This window comes from Canis lupus, chromosome 6, assembly GCF_011100685.1.
Source record: "Canis lupus familiaris isolate Mischka breed German Shepherd chromosome 6, alternate assembly UU_Cfam_GSD_1.0, whole genome shotgun sequence".
Lineage (NCBI taxonomy): Eukaryota > Metazoa > Chordata > Mammalia > Carnivora > Canidae > Canis > Canis lupus.
Window position 1 is genome coordinate 9378648 of NC_049227.1, and position 20061 is coordinate 9398708.

The 20061-nt window shown below is 48.3% G+C and overlaps 1 protein-coding gene across 5 annotated transcripts in view; it reads left to right on the forward strand.

The window, feature by feature from the left end:
* Positions 1-8539, forward strand: part of LOC102156373 (NXPE family member 3-like) — a 64630-nt gene extending 56091 nt beyond the window's left edge. For all 5 annotated transcript variants that reach the window (XM_038539312.1, XM_038539313.1, XM_038539311.1 and 2 more), the window contains 3 exons: positions 5016-5089; positions 5194-5406; positions 7581-8539. In XM_038539312.1, the coding sequence (XP_038395240.1) occupies positions 5016-5089; positions 5194-5406; positions 7581-8113 (820 nt within the window). In that variant the 3' untranslated portion in view covers positions 8114-8539. The remainder of the gene's footprint in view (positions 1-5015; positions 5090-5193; positions 5407-7580) is intronic.
* Positions 8540-20061: the final 11522 nt, after the last annotated feature.

Here is a 20061-nt window from a genome sequence, read left to right on the forward strand (position 1 = left end):
CTGAGCCACCACCCTTATCCATCTATTCCCTTCTATTAAACATGTTTCCTACTGCATGCCAGGTCTCATACTAAGTGCTGACTACTTTTATGTAATGGTCAGCATCCCTGCCCTCTACAAGTTTTCACTGAGGAGACTCCTGGCTTTTAAAAACACACAGTGTGATGAGTGCTTAAGTGTAGTATGCATGGAGTGGTGTGAGGACGCAGAGAAAGGGCACCCCACCTGGCAGTTCAGGCAGATGGCAATTTAGCTACGCTTAAAGGAGAAGCATGGATCTCTGGCAAAAGAGAAGCATTCTAGGCCTCTCTGCTCTTCTGATGGCCCTTGTAAGAAGAGATGTAGTGAAGAAATCACCAGCATATGTTGTCGGGGAGTATGGAGGATGGATGTGACCCCCCTGAATGAGAGGGGAGCAGAGCCTATAGCCTAGAAGCTGGGAATGGCTAAGAACTGTCCTCAGTCTTGGGGGAGCAAGCCTCTCTGGATAGACAGAGAATGGGAGACAAGGAGGGAAGATGTGGCAAACAGCCTGGCTTATCTTGAGCCCTGCTGTCCCTGAGATCTGAGGTGGGGTGGGGGCAGAGAGACCCCAAAGAGATGGGAGGCATTTTTTAAGGTGTGAGACCTGGGTGTCTGGTTCCAGCAGGGAGAGTAGGGGATGGAGGCAAAGATAGGGTCCCAGAAGATAGCTAAGTGGGGGCAGAGCATGGGTGGAGGGCCACCCCCACTGACTGGGGAGAGAAGAGCCAGAGGTGTTCCGGGGAGGGATGACAGCTGTAATGGCTGCTGCTCCTCAGCCCCAGAGAGCACAGAAGTTCTCACTGGCTGCCATGAGGACTGGAGGGGGTGAGCCAAGCCAGAGACTCCTGAGGTGCCAAGGTACCTGCTGGCCCCACCAGACACTCAACTCCAGAAGGCTCTCAGTAGCTCAGTCTGGCAAATACCCACTAACATTTATTTCCTGGCATGAGAATTTAGCACCAGGAAACCTTGGTCTTTCCAAACCAATTCTTATGTTCCCTTTGGTCAGAAAAGGAGAAGAACACATCCTTTTTGCATTGGTCGATTGAAAGTAAATCTAAGGTTAAATTCAGGATCCATCTCAGGAAGTCCCTCGGGGTACGGCCCAAAAGTCTCTGGAGTAAGAGTGTGTGGGTTCTGACTCGACCTGCTCCAATTTGCCAGCTTCTATCCATGGGATCTCTGGCAAGTCATTTAACCTCTCTGTTCTTTCATCTGTAGACGGGAATAATAATAGTACTTCCCTCATAGACTTGTGGTGAAGAACAAATGAATTAATACGTGTAAAGTGCTTAGAACAGGGACAGCATATAGCGGCTCTTGGCTTTTACAATCTTGTTCCAAGCGTTTTGCTACTGTTGAGTGGCCCCTGCCCTGACATTGTCCAAAGTCCTGGAGATCCTGAAGATGGGAGAGGAGGGCGGATGTAGCTCCATCCCACACAAGCCAAGAGTGTACTGATAAAAGACAGGTATTAGGGATCCCTGGGTGGCTCAGCAGTTTAGCGCCGCCTTTGGCTCAGGTCATGATCTTGGAGTCTCGGGATCGAGTCCCACGTCAGGCTCCCTGAATGGAGCCTGCTTCTCTCTCTGTCTGTGTCTCTGCCTCTCTCATGAATAAATAAACAAATAAATAATCTTTAAAAAGAAGACAGGCATTAAAGAGATAACCACACATGTGGCGAATGTGTAGCGGATACGAATCTGCAGCCCCAAGGTCAGGTGTTTTCTTGACATCAATTTTAATCCCACCTGAGGACTTCTGCAGATGGGCTGGTGGCAAAAGCTCCCCTCACCTAAGGTCCTGCAAAGAAACTGACACTTTGGCCATATGGGATTCTTCCTTTGACCTCTGTCCATGCTGGTCACTCCAAAGTGTCTGCTCTCCAAAATTGTATAATCTTGGGCTCTGCTGGGAGAGCAGGCATTTCCACCTGGGTCCAGAGTCTCTGGGATTATCCTTCACCTGCTTCCTGAAGCTGTTATCTCTAGGGGGCACTAAGGCCCTGACACTCAAAGAAGGCCATACTCAGGCATTTTTTTAGATTGTAGAAATATTATCATCCCCTCTCCCCCTCAGAAGCAAATTCCCCTCTCCTCAGCCCCTTCAAGCAGTCCGTTCTTTCATTCAGCAAATGCATTCTGAACGGCCTCTACATGCACAGTCTTGCTGGTCCTGCTGGAGGCACTGGGAATGCAGCCGCCAAGTGACAGCAAGGCCCCTGCCCTGGTAAAGCTTACTTATGACAGGAGGAAGGGTCAGAAACAATAAACATAGCAATAAGTAAATAATAGTAAATAAAACATTAGGGGAGATTTAAAATACAGGGGAGGATTAGGAGTATGGTGGGGACAGGTTGTAATATTAAATAGAGGGTCAGGGTAGACCTCATTAAGAAGGTGACATCTGACCAAAGACTTAAAGAGGATGAAAGAATTAACCCAGGATATACCTAAGAGAAGAGTTTCGATGCAGAGGAAATGCCATGGGGTGCCTGGTGTGTCTGTGGAACAAATAGCTGGGATGGAGCGAAGGATGGGGAGGTGGCAGGTGAAGACCAGTGGCCTTAAGGCAGGGACATGGTATGACCAGGAAGGGCTCTGTAAGTACGTTGATTTTTTCTGTAAGCGAAAAGGGAATCATTGCAGGATTTTGAACCAGAAGATGGGCATGATATGATTCACTTTTTTTTAAAGATTTATCCATTTATTTATTCATGAGAGACAGAGAGAGAGGCAGAGACATAGGCAGAGGGAGAAGCAGGCTCCCTATGGGGAGCCCGATGCAGGACTTGGTCCCAGGACTCCGGGATCATGACCGGAGCCAAAGGCAGATGCTCAACCACTGAGCTACCCAGGTGCCCCCGATTCACATTGTTAAAGGGTCTCTCAGATGGTCACATTGAGAATAGACTGCAGGTTAAGGGATAATCAGGGAGAATGAAAGGTAGGAGGCCTTTGCTTCGGGCTGCAGTAGTAGAGGTGTCTAAAGCTATTCATTTCTGGGTATATTCTGAAGGCAGTGCCCATAGGATGTCCTGAGAAAATGAGGAATGTGCCAAAAAGTGAGAACTCGCTGATGAGTGCATGGTGTGGGGCCCACTCACCTGTTAAAGGCCAGTTGCCATCAGCTGGGATGAGAAAACCTCAGGTGGGCAGTGGGGTGTGGGGATGAGGGTGGAGAGCAGGAGTTTGGTCACGTGCATTAAGACACCAAGTGGAGATGCTGAGCGGATGGTTAGGCTCATAAACCTGGAATTTGGCAGAAAAGACTGGGCCAGAGATCTTGGCTGAGTGAGACCACCAAGGGAAGGAGTGCAATCTGGAAGGAGGAATAAAGGCTGAGCCTAGAGCCTGGGGAGAAGGTTCACACAAGGGGCAACGGGGGTGAGGGTGGGGGGAGGCATCCCAGGGGTCAGGGAGTGACTGCTGGTCTAATGCTAGGCAGGAGAATCCAGTAGGAGCGGCCTCAGTGAGACCAAGAGGAGAGTTAGCACTTCTTGAAAAAGGCTCCAAGTCCCTTTGTATGAATCATGGTTTTTTTTTTTTGTTTTGTTTTGTTTTGTTTTGCTTTTTAAAAGAGAGAGTGAGTGGGCAAGGAGTCAGGAGAGAAAGGAGAGAATCTTTTTAAAAAAATCAGTTTCTTTTTTTAGATTTTATTTATGAAAGACACAGAGAGAGGCAGAGACACAGACAGAGGGAGAAGCAGGCTCCATGCAGGGAGCCTGATGTGGGACTTGATCCCAGGTCTCCAGGATCACACCCTGGGCCAAAGGCAGGCACTAAACCGCTGAGCCACCCAGGGATACCTAGGAAGAGAGAATCTTAAGTAGGCTCTACCACTCTCAATATGAAACCCAACTGGGAAGTTAATCTCACAACCTGAGATCACAACTTGAGCTGAAATCAAGAGTCAGATGCTTAACCGATTGGGCCACCCGGGCGCCCTTAAATCATGTTTTTCATTTCCTATATTTTTGTGATGCTTTGATGCTTTGGAGCCTTGTGGCCCCAGGGAGGGGTAGCCCCTTCCAGGGATAGCTAGCTCATCTCTAGCTCCTAGAGATAGCAAACAACTTGCTTTGAGCATACCACCCGATCCTGAGTGCACACCACCACCCTGCCTCCTTTTATCTGGCTCCTACAGTCTGGGCCAATATCCCCTCCCTGCCTAAAATCACCTCAGGGGGGGATCCCTGGGTGGCGCAGCGGTTTGGCGCCTGCCTTTGGCCCAGGGCGCGATCCTGGAGACCCGGGATCAAATCCCACATCGGGCTCCCGGTGCATGGAGCCTGCTTCTCCCTCTGCCTGTGTCTCTGCCTCTCTCTCTCTCTCTCTCTCTCTCTCTCTCTCTCTCTCTCTCTCTCTCTGTGTGACTATCATAAATAAATAAAAATTAAAAAAATAAATAAACCCACTGTTTAAAATAAATAAATAAATAAATAAAATAAAATAAAATCACCTCAGGGCCAGGTGCTGACAGTTACAATCTACCTCTACAGCCCAGAGCCCACTGAAATTATTCAAATGACCAATTTCCTCAGATGCTTACCCTTCCTTGCCTATTCCTTCCTGGGAAAATCCTGACCTAGGTTGTTGTCCTCTGCCCCCAACTGACCCTGCGCTTCCCTGTGTGGCCTGGTATAGTACACTGTGCCCCTGCCTCTCAGGAACTCTGAGTGACACCTTATCTTTCTCATGGCCATCATCTCCTGATCTGTTGGCCCCATCATACCTAAATAAAACCAAAATCCTGGTTACATTTTAAAGCAGTTCTGCTCTCTGCACTGATGGGATCACGGAGGCCAAGAACCTGGATCCCTGGATCACTGAATTCTAGCTTCCACTCACTGTCTCCTGACACTGGAGAGATGTCCTTGACTTTGAGAACTTCCTTTCCTCCAAGAACCCCCATCTTGCCTCAGCCCAGGATTCCTTCCCATCACACATTCCCATTAAGGGCTCCCCTCTTGCCAATTGGTTTCTCTTCAGGAATGTGACAGACAAGGTCCTCCCTCAGGATATTTCGCCAATCTGGGTGGCCAAGGAGAGCAACAAGAGTCTGGGTAAGTGACACGGGCTTGCAGAAAAGGCAGCACTTATTCCATGCCTGTGGCTTTAGACTCTTCTGTACCCACAGATTGTTTTGCTTACAAATAATTGTTTACAGTTCTGTCCCCTCAACAACCGTGCCACCCTGGGATCATGGGCCCAAAGCCCTCTGGCTTCTACCACCAAGCCATGTGGCACTCACTATCCTGCTCCGGCCGTTCCTTCTCAACCGTTGACAGCATCCTGGGCTGCCTGGCTGGCCACATCATCCACATGATGGGGGACTCCACGCTTCGGCAGTGGTGGGAGTACCTGCGTGACACCGTGCCCTGTGAGTGGCTGTGAAGGGAGAGGGCAGGGCTCCTAAGAGAAAAAGGGAAGATAAGATCCAGGGCTTTGAGAAGGCAGAGAACACTTCAGGAGAAGGATCTGGAGGATACCTAAGCTTGGGGCAGAAGCAGAGATGGGGAACAAGGTGCCCAGATTACACATAATCTCAACAATTAGGCCAATGATTGGAGGCTCTAACAGGAGTGTAGATATGTTTGAAGAACAATGAGTACCTAACCTTAGCTGGAAGTAAGGATTTGCCAAGGGATACTGGAGGACCAGAGTTGGAATTTAACAAAAGTATTGTAGGGAAACCAGGGATTTATCTTGTGACATTGAGGAGACACTGAATATTTTCAGAGTTTTCAGTTTGTTGGGTTGATTGGATTGAAAAGAGAAAGTCCAAGACAAGACAACTGTAGGTCAGCATGTGGGCTGATGAGAGACTAAATTAGGGTCAGCAGTAAAGGAAGTATCATACCGGAGGAACTGACAGCTTGTTGACTGATTGCTTCTGGAAAGAGGAGAGATGATCTGGTAACTAGGGATAACAGGAAATGGGCTCAAAATGAAAGTCACTGGAATGCCTGACTGGATGTGGAAGCAAGAGACAGCAGTGGGAAAAGATGGTGTATTTATTGTATATTCTTCATATTGAGTTGAAGAGGTGGGAGGAGCTTCTGGGGAGCATGTGCATGATGCTTTTGGACACATGAAATTGGAAGTGAATTGAGATGTCTAAGTTTCAGATAGAGTTTCATGTTTATGTCCGGGAAGATAAAAGTTAAAAGAGGTGAGAGTGTCATGCAGGATGAGTCCCCAACTGAGCCTTCAACTTTTGTGCACAGATTTTACAATATAATATAACATGGATTAAGGAATATGCTTTATAGGGGAGTGGGGGGAAATGACAGCCAAGGAGAGAAGAAACATCAGCACCAAGCCACCTCCCCTACCTGTCCTCCCATCATCCAGCAGAGAAGTGTGCAGGGCCCATAGGGTGAGTCTGTGCTCTCATGAAGGAGAATCCTCTCCCATTTCTCATCCTCACCTTTGAGCATGAGGGCAGCCTTGTTGGGCTTCCTGGCACAAGATGGATGTGGGCTGCCATTTGTTTACAGAAGTTCTAAAAGTACCAGCTGCCCCACCTTGAGGTCTGTGGGATGTTGTCTACCCTCCTGCTTGAGGGATCGAAGCCCCTGTCTCCCAGGAGGGTTGGTCTGGGTGCAGCCCCTTCCTTTAGGGACAAAGAGAGCTCTAGTTCCAACTAAGAACCCCTCCCCCCCAGGGTGCTTGCCTTGGGATAATTCTGCGTGTGGCAGGTGGAGTAGGTGACTTTCCTAAGCAAGAAATGCTTTTTTTTTTTTTTAAAGACTTTATTCATTCATGAGAGACACACAGAGAGGCAGAGACAGGCAGAGGGAAAAGCAGGCTGCCAGCAGGGATCCCAATGTGGGACTTGATCCCTGGACCCCAGGATCACGCCCTTAGCCAACGGCAGACATTCAACCACTGAGCCACCCAGGCGTGCAGCAAGAGGTGTTTCTAATGATGAACAGAAGCTCATGACAGAACACTGGGAAAACCAGATCCCCTGCTAGCTGATTTGGCACCACCTGAAGCACAAGGTGGGATAAGCAGGCAGGGACTTTGTGTGAAGAAAGGAGGGGTCTTTTCCTGCAGGTGCGTCTAGCTATCTATGAGGGCACACAGCTGAGTGACAGACCAGATGTCAGAAGCCTCTGGCCCCTGGCTGGCCACCATTGCACACGCATATAAACTGGACAGCCCTGACTCTCTAGCATGGGGGCAAGTCTTCCTCCAGGGGCAGCTGAAGGGAGCTGGTGGATGAATCCGAGTTGAAGTATTGTGTCTGAAAGGAGACTGCAGAGGGTGACAACATACTGCTAAGAAAGGAGGGGGTGTCTAAAGGACCATCAAGGTAACAAATTCTCCAAGGTGCCAGAGTGGCTCAGGACTGAGAATAGGCCCCCAGACTTGGTAACTGGAAGGTCAATGGCGATATTACAGATTAGGAAGAGCATAACCAGGTGACTGGGCCAGAGGCTACTCGCGTGCTAACAGAAAAGCAAGCCATGCTAGATCTTTTGTGTTTTTAAATGAGGAAGTTCATTCTTATATTAACCCCTATACTTCCTCTTGTCCTCCCCACAGCCCTGAAGCCTGTGGATCTACACACCACGTATCAGACGGGGCCCCTGATGGCAGTGGAGACCACTCGGGGCATAGTGCTGCACTGGCGGGCTCACAGCTGGCCCCTGCGCTCCCTGCGCACACCAGTGGCCTCCCTGCACTCTGTGGTCCGGGAGCTGGGGGGCCTGGCCGGGGGCCCCCACACAGTGGTGGTGCTGGGCCTGGGCGCCCACTTCACCACCTTTCCCCCATCTGCCTTTGTGCAACGACTTGCAGGGATCAGGGCTGCCGTGGCTGCACTGCTGGCCCGGGAGCCCCGCACTCTCGTGGTCATCAAGCTGGCCAACACTGGCTACAAGTCCGTGTATGGCAGTGACTGGTTCACCCTCCAGGTGAATCGGCTTCTCCGAGCTGCGTTTGCTGACCTCCGTGTGGCTTTTGTGGACGCCTGGGAAATGACCTCCAGTCTGGGCTTGCCCGACAGAATCCACCCAGGGCGGCTAATCATCCGCAATGAGGTCAACTTACTCCTGTCCTTCATTTGCCCCACTTGAGCGATTCTGCAGGTTCTGGGCTGTGAGGATGGAGAAGCTGGTGTGATGATCAAGCCTAGAAGCCCTTCCCTTCAGCCATCTGTACCTCTTCTCTTACTTTTTTAATGCACGGGCCATATTTCAACCAGCAAGAATTGGGATGTGGGTGGTGGCAGGTGAAGGAAACCTGGCAGTGGTCCAGTTCCCACATAGAAAAGCAGTGCTGAGGTGGTGAGGGCAGAGACAGAGCTAGCAACATTTATCACATCTGTGCATGTAAGGATTGTCATTTTATGTGCCAGTGTCTCCATTTGGAGTGTCAGTGAGCCTTGCAAAGATATGAGAGGGATTCTATTTCAGTTCATCAGAGCCACCCTGGTGGAGAGCCTGACTATATACATAAAAACTTGTATCGGTTGATTTGTAAAATAAAAATATTTCTCCTAGTTGTAAAAGTAATACATGCTTTTTGTAGAAAATTTGAAAAAAGGGACGCCTAGGTGGCTCAGTGGTTGAGCATCTGCCTTTGTTTGTTTGTTTTTATTGGAGTTCAATTTGCCAACATTTAGCATAACACCCAGTGCTCATCCCGCCAAGTGCCCCCCTCAGTGCCCATTACCCAGGCACCCCAACCCCCCGCCCACCTCCCTTTCCACTACCCCTTGTTCGTTTCCCAGAGTTAGGGGAGCATCTGCCTTTGGCTCAGGTCATGATCCCCGGGGTTCTGGGACTGAGTCCCACATCAGGCTCCTCGCAGGGAGCCTCCTTCTCCCTCTGCCTATGTCTCTGCTTCCCTCTCTGTATTTCTCATGAATAAATAAAACCTTTAAAAAAATTTTTGAAACAGTACCAAAAAATTAACAATGAAGATAAAATCACCTAGAATCCCATGGTTAGGAGATAATTACTATTGAAATACATAGGCTCCCAACAATTTTTCAATGCGTAAAACAAAAAATCTATCCCACCTCCTTTTATTGTTTTTATTTACTTGAGATATACATGTTGGGTTTATTTTGAGGTTCTTTTTTTTAAGACCTTATTTATTTATTCATCATTTGAAATGCAAATATGTTTAGAGGATACACATATGAGAGATAATGCGGAGGAAGCCCAGTTAGGCTGGGAGAGCTTGTCAGATTGGATGCAAAGGTGACTCAGAACAAAGGAGAGAAGGAAAGAAGGTTGGGTAGATGCATTATAGACCACTTTGCAGTCTAAGAACATTTCTGCAAGACCAATGGGAAGTTCTTAAATCAAAATTGACCATCAGAGGAGTCCTGCATGTCCCAGGAAGGGGCCAACCTCAGTATTCCTACCATACTCAGTCACTGGCTAGTGGCAGCCTATGGGAGGAGCAGCCTCACTGTGAGGGTTGTCAGAGAATAGCAGCTGGGGTCCTTGGTCAAGTACGAGCCCTGTAGTCCACCACTGAGGCAACATACATTTCAAATATGTAATCATTCAGGAAATAGAGTTGATTTTCTAAAAGAATGACACAAGTCAAACTTCAGTCAAATAACACATTGCTGAGATGACCTAGTAATTCCACTTCTGGGTATTCATCAGAAGGCAAGGAAAACATTAACTCAAAAATATCTGAACCCCTTCCTTCACTGACTGCAGTATTATTCACAATAGCCAAGATATGGAAATAGCTGAAGTGTCCACCAGGGGATGAATGGATAAAGAAAATGTGGTGTATATGAGACAGTCAAGAGCCCTGGGAACAAAGCCCAGCACCTGGAGCGCTCCCTGTAGGCTCTTAGCCTTCTCCTGCAGAGCAGACCTTGAACCAAGGAGCTTGGTTCAAACCTAGACTGCTTCAGACTGATTCCAGACAGGATGGTCGCCAAAACTGAACTTTCACTGACTTTCCTCCTCATAAAAAACATGTCGAGAGGTGGAGACTTAACATGCAAATGAAATGTCTAATGTTGAAGCATGTTCTGTCAACTGCACCTACGCACCCACTTTCCTGGGATTCCCCGGCCCTATGTGCTTGAGTATCATTCCTTTTTCACATCTCAGCCCCATTAAAACTTTCCCTGGCTGTCCTCTGGAGAGCCAGTCTGAAACCATAGTCCTGACTGTATCTCCCTTTAGCAGCAGTTGTTGCCTCAGTAAAACCTTGCCTATACCTTTAAGTTTTGGGTCCAGCCTCATTTCTACCACAGCTGGGTCCAAAGACCAGATTCCAGTAACATATATACACAATGGAATATTAATCAGCCATAAGAAAGAAAGAAATCCTGCCATTTGCAACAATATGGTTGGATATTGAGGGCATTATACTTAGTGAAATACACCCGACAGAGAAAGAAAAATGCCAAATGGTCTTCCTTATATGTAGAACCTGAAAAACAACAATAACAACAATGAACAAACTCATAAATAGGGAGAACAGACTGGTGGTTGCCAGAGGTGGGAAGGGGGTGGTGACATAGGTGAAGGGGGTCAAAACGTACAAACTTCCAACTATAAAGTAAGTCCTGGAGATATAATGTACAGCATGGTGGCTATGGTTCATTATATTATATTGTATATACTAACACAGCTAAGAGTAGCTCTTTTTCTTTAAGATTTTACTTTTATTTTTGAGAGAGCGAGTGAGCCCACAAGCTGGGGGGAGGGGCAGAGGGAGAAGCAAATGCCCCACTGAGCAGGGAGCCCAATGTGGGACTCGAACCCAGGATACTGGGATCATGACCTGAGCCAAAGGTAGAGGTTTAACATACTGAGCGGTTTGGCGCCTGCCTTTGCCCCAGGGTGCGATCCTGGAGTCCCGGGATTGAGTCCTGTGTCGGGCTCCTGGTGTGGAGCCTGCTTCTCCATCCTCCTATGTCTCTGCCTCTCTCTTTCTCTCTCTACATCTATCATGAATAAATAAATAAATAAATCTTTTAAAAAATAAAAAAAAGTAAAAAGAAGGTGACCCACCCACAAGGAACCTGACCACAGCCCTGCACAGTGTGCCCCCCCACCCAGCCAGAGGGACCCGAGGTGCTCCTATGTGACCTCTGACCTCAGTCTCCTCCCTCCCCCTGATCAGGATCCTGCCACTGCCCCCGTTGGCTGAGCACAAGGGGGCATCAGTCCATCAAGCCCAGGATGAGCAGGGGGCACCAGTGCTCACGTGGGTGTGGAGGAAGAATGGGCCCCCGAGGTCCAACAGGAGGGCTTGTGCCCTGCTTTGCTACAGGAAGCCCAACTCTGAGCGATGCCCCTGTGATTTTGGCATCTTCTCCGCCTTTACTTTTTAATTGGCTTTCTTGAGCAATTCATGAACCAGCAGCAGCCCATCCAGCACAAACAGAGATGCTCCCTCTTCTCTGCCTTCACAAACAACACTCACCAGTTTGTACCGAGGAGCGTCGCCTTTTGCTTATATGGAATAATTATTTTTTCAAAGGGACCACAAGTCCCATGTCAGACTGTGCTGGGGACAGGACTGCAGGTGGGGTGACTTGCAGTTTTCAGCTACCATGCCCAGACTCTGGAGAAGCCTCTTCCTCCTGGGTCCTTGCTGCGGTCGCCTCTCCACGCACTCGACTCAGATGCAAGTACTCTCTCACTCTCTCTCTTTCTCTCTCTCTCTCTCTCTCTCTGGGTCTCACCCTTGTCACACGCTTGTGTTGTCCCCAGGCATGCATGTTCCTTAACCACTTCCTCCCAGTTTTTGACCCTCTGTGAACACCCAGGGCCCTGATCCACTCTGTCTGAGCTGGGAATGCAGTGAAGCCAGTCTTCACGCTGGAAGGCAGCCTGGGAAGGAGGGATTGTGAGGTGCCTGACAGGCCTAGGCCCCCGGACACCCCTGGCCACAACCCTGCTGACACCTTGAGTTTGGACCTCTGGCCTCCAGAACTGTGAGGGAATACATGTCTGCTGTTTCGCTACAACCACACAAGGACCACAGGCTGGTGACATGCAATGACAAGGACTTCTGGGGCTGACACCAACTACACCCCACTTCAGCTGAGATCCATTTCCCAATTCAAGCCCTGTAAGCACATGCTCAGTCCAGGTAACAAAAACCATCTACAATAAAGGAATGAAAAGAGAGGAAGAGGACTATGTGTCAATCATAACTCATCTTAAGTTAGAATTCTGAAATGCGCATAGACAAAATCATTTCGTGGCTTTTTCTTCTAAATTTGCTAAGGCACCTGATGATCACCAAAGAAGCCCAAAGAGGGAAGCGTGCTAGAGCTGATTGTTACACTCTGGGAAATGTTGTGGGCACTTTTTCAACACAGCCATTATTAAAAATTAAATATGTGCCCAACGCTATACTTCTACCTAATGCCACTGAACTGTATACTTAAAAATGGTTAAAATGGTAAATTTTTGTTAGGTACACATTATCACAATAAAAAGAATTTTAATTGAGAAAAATTAAATATAAACTCACAATGAATTATATTACAAAGGAAGGAAGCTTATCCCTCCCTACTTATTTTACCACATACTACTCGGATCTGTGCTATTGAGCTTATTCATGCTACTGTGTGTGCACAGTGGGAATAATGGATCAGCACCTGCTGCTGTGCATCTCTTCTTGGCTCAAATGCAGTGACTTCACACTGGGAGTTGTAGTAGTCTGCTCAGATTGCCCTAATGAAGTGCCACAGACCCGGGAGCTCTCAGTTCTGGAGTCTGGGAAAGTCCCAGATCAAGGTGTGGGCAGGGAAGGGTATGTTGTGAGCTCAAGCCTGTGGCTTGTAGGCAGCACCATCTTGCTATATGTTCACAAGGCCTTGCCTCAGAGTATGTGCTCGGAGGAGGAAGGCAGGGAGAGGGAGAGACAGAGAGAGACCGAGAGAAAGAGAGAGAGCGAGAGAGCGAGAGCACTCTGCTGTCACTTCCTATAAGGACCCTGATCCTATAGGATCAGCCCTGCATCCCTGTGACTCCTTTAAGCTGCATTGTTTCCTTAGGGGCACCATCTCTGAATCCAGCCCCACTGGGGGTTAGGGCTTCAACATGTAAATTTGGGGGTGGACGTGAGACAGAAACCTTTGGGCCTCACAAGAGTTGTTAACTCGATACCGTGGGAGTTTTTACACCATGGAAATTGGCAAATGCTCTGATTGGGGCTTCATTTCTGGAGAGCTGTTTTGCAACATATACAGCCCTCCACTACTCGAGGGGAAGGGCAGACCAGGGTCTCCTCTGTGAGCATCCTCTCTCCTCCCAACCTGGGAGCTCAGCAAGGTCGAGGGTCAGCCCACGACCTCCAGGTCTCTGCCCCCTGCTGTCATCTCCTAGCAGCTCAGTGGACATGTGTCAGGTTGGCTGGGAGCTGGAATGTAGCCAGGGGCCATGAGGAGGAGGCTGAGAGGTGAGGAAGTCTCGGTCACAGGACACATGAAATGTGTGAATGTGACAGAGGCAGACTCCCCAGAAGGCAAGCTCTGGGTCAGAATGCTGGGCAGATGCCTTCCCTTCCCGGAGCCTGTTTTCTCATCTGGAAAGTGGGGACAACAGCCACCTCCCTTAGAGGGTCCGAGTGGAGACCAAATGAGCCAACAGAGAAAACACTGCACACTGGCTGGAATGCTACCTGGATCCTCATCACCTGACACCCACCCTTTAAAGATAAAGACCTCTCTGCATTCTCTGTCCATACCAGTCAGCCCTGCCTGCCTTGTCCACGATGCCGGGTGACGGGGACCCCCAGCTCTGTGAGCCAGTCAGCCCTCAAGCATCTCCCTGTGTAGCAGGAAGACAACCTGTGAAAGGGAACCTGGCTGTTAAGGTGGCCCAGAGGCCTGTTGACTGCTGTAACTGCGTGGGGAAGTGTCACTGTGCACGGGCACAGACCCAACACCACAGCAGATATTTACTGGCGATGTGACCTGACGTGATGTTCATGACCTCCCTCAGGACCTCAGTTTCCTCCTGTAAGATGAGGACTCTTATAGACCCTGCCTGCCTCCTGAGATCTGGGGAGACTTAACTACAATTTTAAAATATAATTTTATTTGGATTAGTTTGAATCAGGTATGGTAAGACACAAAGACACAGAGATGATGGTTATGAAATAAGAATTTATACTATCAGATCCCTAGAAACAGGAGGCATGAATTCCACGTGGGGCCATGTCGGGAGGCGCTACGGTCACCCAGGAGGATGAGGAAGCAAAGGGAAAACATGGGCAAGAACCTTTATCATAGAGACTGTGGAAAAGACTACACAAAGCAGGATAAGCGAGCTGAGCACTGACCAGTGGGAATAATGTCAGCAGCTTCTGAGGATGAGGAGCTGCCCTGGGGAGAATGGGATAGAGGAATATTGCCCTCCTGGAGCATAAGAGCCAGATAGCAGAGGTGGTTTGGAGTGTGGGCTCTGGACTGGTTGGTGTGCGTAGGAAAGGCGTGCTCCTGGGCGTGTCTTTGCTATCTCTAGGACTGGCTAGACTGCGAGGGACAATGTCTCCCTGGCCAGTGAGGCCCCAGGTGTCAAAGCATCAAGAATACAGCAAGTATGGGACACCTGGGTGGCTCAGTGGTTGAGCATCTGCCTTTGGTTCAGGGTGTAGTCTCGGAGTCCATGGATCGAGTCTCACATGGGCTCCCCTTGAGGAGCCCGCCTCTCCCTCTGCCTATGTCTCTGCTTCTCTCTGTGTCTCTCATGAATAAATAAATAAAATCTTTTTTTTTAAAAAAAAAAAAAAAAGGAGAACACAGCAAGTAAGCAAAAGACCCAGCACCCAGTGAGCGGGAGGTGGCATCCCCTCTTCCTACTTGCTTCACATGGGTGAGTCTTCCCTTCCCAGCTGGGCTCTGGAGGGCTCACTGCATGCCTGCCCTCAAACAGGGCAAGGCAAACCCTCCCTGGACCCGTAACCCCTCCTCCAGATGGAAAACAAGAGGAAGTAAACAGAGTGCTGATGTCAGGAGCAGCACACAGGCAGACCATGGGGAAGGGCAGACACCAAGATCTGGCCCCCGGTTTCTCCTCCTTCCTTGTTCTCAGAAACCCATCATCATCTTCCCATACCTCCCGTGACCTGCTTCTGGGCCCCAGAGCTTGACCAGTGGCCTGACGAAAGCAGCACTGATGAATGGCCTTCTTAGGAAGGGCTGTGGAGAGAGGAGATGGGGAGGTTAAGCTGCTGGGGGAGCTGGGAAGAAGGCCAGTCTGTTGGGAAAGCACCAAGTTGACAAGGGACACAGACCTGAGCATTGTCCACACTCTAGACCTGCCAGGTAGTAGGAACTGGAGTGAGTGAGGGGACCCCCTCTGAGCCTTTCTTTCTTCCTTGGTTAGGTGGAAATAAAATTCCTTTATCTCACAGGATTGCCCTGAAAAGGAAAAGTAACAGACAAGAGGGGTCCTCAAAGTCAGTGTCCTTGGGGATTCCTGGGTGACTCGGCGGTTTAGCGCCTGCCTTTTGCCCAGGGCGTGATCCTGGAGTCCCGGGATCGAGTCCCACATTGGGCTCCCTGCATGGAGCCTTCTTCTCCCTCTGCCTGTGTCTCTGCCTCTCTGTGTGTGTGTATCTCTCATGAATAAATAAATAAAATCTTTAAAAAAAAAAGTCAGTGTCCAGTGTCCTTGCCCCAGGGCAGTGGTTCTCAAACTTCAACAGGGTGAGGTGGAGCCTGAGACTTTTCATTTTCACAACTTCCCACTTTCTGCTGCTCCACACCCTGATACCTGTGAGCGGCATATATATGAGGAATATGTGTGGGTACCTGTAGGAGGTGTTTAACTTTTTAAGGAATGGCGTGAATAGTCGTACCTCTTTACGTTCCCACCAGCCCCGTGTGACATTTCCAGTTGCTCCATATCCTTGCCAACACTTAGCGTATTAACTGCTGGTCTTTCCATTTAAGCCCTTACCAGATGGATGATGTGATCTCGCTGTGGCTTCATTCACATTTCCCTAATGACTAATGCTGTTACACATCTTTTCAAGTGGTTGTTAACTATATGTCTTCTTTGACAAAGTATCTATTCAGATCTTTAGCTCATGTTTTCAATTAGGATTTTTTTCTCAAATTTTGAGGGTTCTTTGTATATTTGGGATACAAATCCTTTGTCAGTTATGTGATCTGCCAATATTGTCTCCTAATCTATAGCTTCTCCTTTCATTTTCTCAATAGTATCTTTTGGAGAACAGATTTCATATCGAGGGGCTCTAATTTGTCAATATTTTCTTCAATGCTTTTGGTGCTGAATCTAAGAAATCTCTAACTATCCCAAAGTCACAAAGATTTTCTCTCTTTTTTTTCTTGAGGTATATAATTTTAGGACTTACATTAGACTGTATTTCAAGTTAATTTTATATATAGTGCAAAATATGAATTGAAGTTCATTTTCTGTATATAAATATTCATTTGTTCCAGCTGAGAAGACTATAATTGCTCCACTGAATTGCCTTTGCATCTTTGGTAGAAATAAATTGACCACATGATAGTGAGTCTCTTTCTGTACTCTGTTCTATTCCATTGATCTGCCTGTCTTGACACCAATACATCTTGATTACAGTAGCTTTATAGTAAGTCTTAAAGTCAAGTAGTGTAAATCCTCCAACTTTGTTCTTCAATTTCAGTTTTTTGGCCCTTCTACGGTCTTTGAACTCCTATAGGAATTTTAGAAGTGGCTTGGCAATTTCTACAAAATAGCCTACTGGGATTTTGATGGAGTTTGTGTTATATCTACATATTATTTTGGGGAGAGTTGAAGAGTATTGAATACTGTTCATACTTATGCATGAAATCTCCATTCATTAATCGTTAATTTCTCTCAGTAATGCCTTACAGTTTCAGATCTTGCACATCTACTGTTGTGATTATTTCTAAGTATTTCATATTTTTAAATTACTGTAAGTGGTACTGTTTTCATTTGACTTCCATTTTTTTGTCATTAGTATATAGAAAAACAATTGATTTCTGTGTATTGCCCTTGTATCCTGTGACCTAACTTAAATCACTTATATAGTTCTAGTAGCTTTTCTATCAATTCCATTGGATCTTCTACATAAACAATCAAGTCATCTGTTTTTCCTTCTTTCTCTGTTTTCTAGAGTGTTTCCTTCTTCTTTCCAATCTGGATGCCTTTGGGCTCAATTTTTATACTCACAGAGTTTTAATTTGTACAAGTGACTGAGTAATGACACAGAGAGAGTAATGACACAGAAAGGTTTTTATAACTGACATTTCCTGTAGGGAAGGAAAATGCCATGCCATTGAGAGCCACTTGGGGAAGCACTAGAAGAGGCAGAGGCAAGACCAAGGGGAAGGCATAGACCACAGCCTTTAGTGTTTTCCCCTGGCAAGACAAGGCAAGGAAGGGGAAACAGCTTAGGATTGGCTAGTTTGATTAATTCCAGTGGGCTTTGGGTTATAGGTGCTATCTCTAGGTGTCTGTCACCTAGCATAGGGTTGACTCAGGGCAGAGGAAATATAGGCTTAGTTTGTGAGAGTTAGATAAAGGAGGTGGTTTAGAGTATGGACCCTGGAGAGGTTACTTTGTATAGGAAAGACATCCTCCTAGGAATGCCCTTTGCTATATCTAAGAATAGGCTAGCCTTGGTAGGGGCCATCTCTCCCTAGTCAGCAAGGCCACAAGTGTCAGAGCATCAAGAATGCAGAAAAATTTATAAAAGTAATTAGTACAATTATCTTGTGATGAATGAATGCCAAATACAGAAATACAGACTCTAAGAAAACAGAGAACACTTATTTGTCTTGCCTTATTGCATGGGCTAGAGCCTCCACTACAATCAATGGAGGCAGTGAGACCAGACATCTTTGTCTTACTCCTGGTCTTGGGGGGAAAGCAGGAGCAAGGTGAGGTATCCTGGAGGGGAAAGAGACGACAGTAGTGATGGATGTGGCCATGAGGAAGGGAGAACAAAAACTTAGGAAAACATGGGGGAAGATCTAAGGTGGTATTCTTAAAATATGGTCCATGGCTCATGGCCTTCACTTTGGCCCCATTCCTGATCATACAGCTTCTGACCCCTCCCCCATGCCCACCCTCTGGGCTAGAGAGCTGCATTTAGGTTCTGCCCATCTATGAATCAAGACTCTAGGTCCTCATCCTCCAGAAGTTGCTTCTGTGAGTAGAGCCACAGCTCAAGGCTTATTACTGGGCCCTCTCAATGCTGTTGGGAGAAGGCAAAATGAATAAACCCAAGGACCATATAACATCTATGAGCAGAAATCATGCATCACAATTCTTAGCATCATGGGGATCCAACTGGGGTCCAGGAGCTTGCACAGGACATGAAATGTGCAGCTTGCATCTAGGGAGACAGCATGTGGGAGCAGTGGGGCCCGAGGCACCAAGACAGCAGGCAATCTGCCAAAGTTTTTCTAGTAAACATATGTATTTAGTAAACATGCCATGCTGGGCTGGGGCACCTCCTACTGGCATCTAGCCCCTCCTTGGGCATCCTCACAAAGTGGAGACTGTCCAGCCAGGTCCCACAGCTAGTGAGACAAGGGAGAAATTGAACGCAGGTGTCACCCCTCAGACAGGGCAGGCTACCTTCTAGAGGAGCTGCCAAAAAGGCAGTTGGTCCCTTACTCTTTCTTCTGTCCACCTTCCCAACGGTTACCAAGCACCTTCCACAGCCCAGAGGACTCCAGGACATTGAGGCTCCGTTGTTGTTGTTGTTGTTGTTGTTTTTATGATAGTCACACAGGGAGAGAGACAGAGGCAGAGACATAGGCAGAGGGAGAAGCAGCCTCCATGCACCAGAAGCCCGACGTGGGATTCGATCCCGGGTCTCCAGGATCACGCCCTGGGCCAAAGGCAGGCGCCAAACCACTGCGCCACCCAGGGATCCCGAGGCTCCGTTTCTTAATGGTACCTCAGTTTCCTGTTGGTGAAAATACATCCACCACACAATGTCGCAAAGATGAAAATGAGGCAATCATACTTTAGGTCCTGGCTTAGATGAAAGGATCCCATGAAAATGCAGAACCTCTCTTCTTGGGCCTATGAGGAAGTGTGAGAAAAGGAGACACAGGGAGAGGCCAGAGGCTGCCTAGCAGGTCTGGGGAGAAGCGTGGAAGAAAACTATGAGGATTGAGGAAGAAACAGAAAAGGAGAAAGAAGTCGGTCTTCTTGCTTCCACCTCCAGAAGACTAGGCCACTTCCTGTGATGAAATCACCCTCTGCCACCCCCACCATCTACTCAGTAGGCCAATACCAACCTCATCCTGGGGAGCGAGGGAGCAGAACCTCCCCAAACCAGCCAGGGACACCAAAGTCCCAGCCCCATTCTCTCACTCCCACCCACCAACAGTCACAAGGTGGCAGAGCCCTTCATTGAGATGGTCCAGGGACTGTCACCAGAGTGACTCATTACTGCTCTGGGCCTTATATCCCTCCTGTTCAAGGAAGGCTCCAGATTAGCCAGGGCTCTCACAGTTGTGGAGGCAATCACATAAGCAGCATTATAAAAATATAGCCTCCTGGGGCCCACCCCCCAGAACTATGGTCCTGGGAACTGAGGCCCAGAGGTCTTGTGGTACAACCAGGCAGAAGCATCCAAAAGGAGCAGAACACTCTGTGGACTCAATGAGACTGGAGTTTGAGTCCTGGTCCTACCACCTGAGAGTCATGCGATCTGGGGCAGGGCTTCTCTGAGCCCTTGGTCTCATCTGTAGAGTAGGGGACAAAGGGACCTCCAGATCCAGTCTTGCATCTTGGGGGTCAAGGAGTGGCCTCCAGAAGGCACCCCCCTCACCTCTTAACCCCAGGGAGGGTATGAGACTGCACAAAGGGAGCTGACCAGGGGAGGGAAGGGACCTGGTAGGCCTGAGTCCGGCAGAGAGCTGCAGGGGAGCCCCTGCCTGGAGGAAGAAGGTCAAGAACATGCTGGATATTCCTGGTGCTGGGGCTGGAGGTGGAGGGCATCTGACCACCAGTAGTTCCCTCCTCCTTCTCTCTAGGGGGCTATAGTTGGGCAGAGACTCACGGCTGCCTGTCCTCTCGTAGAAGAA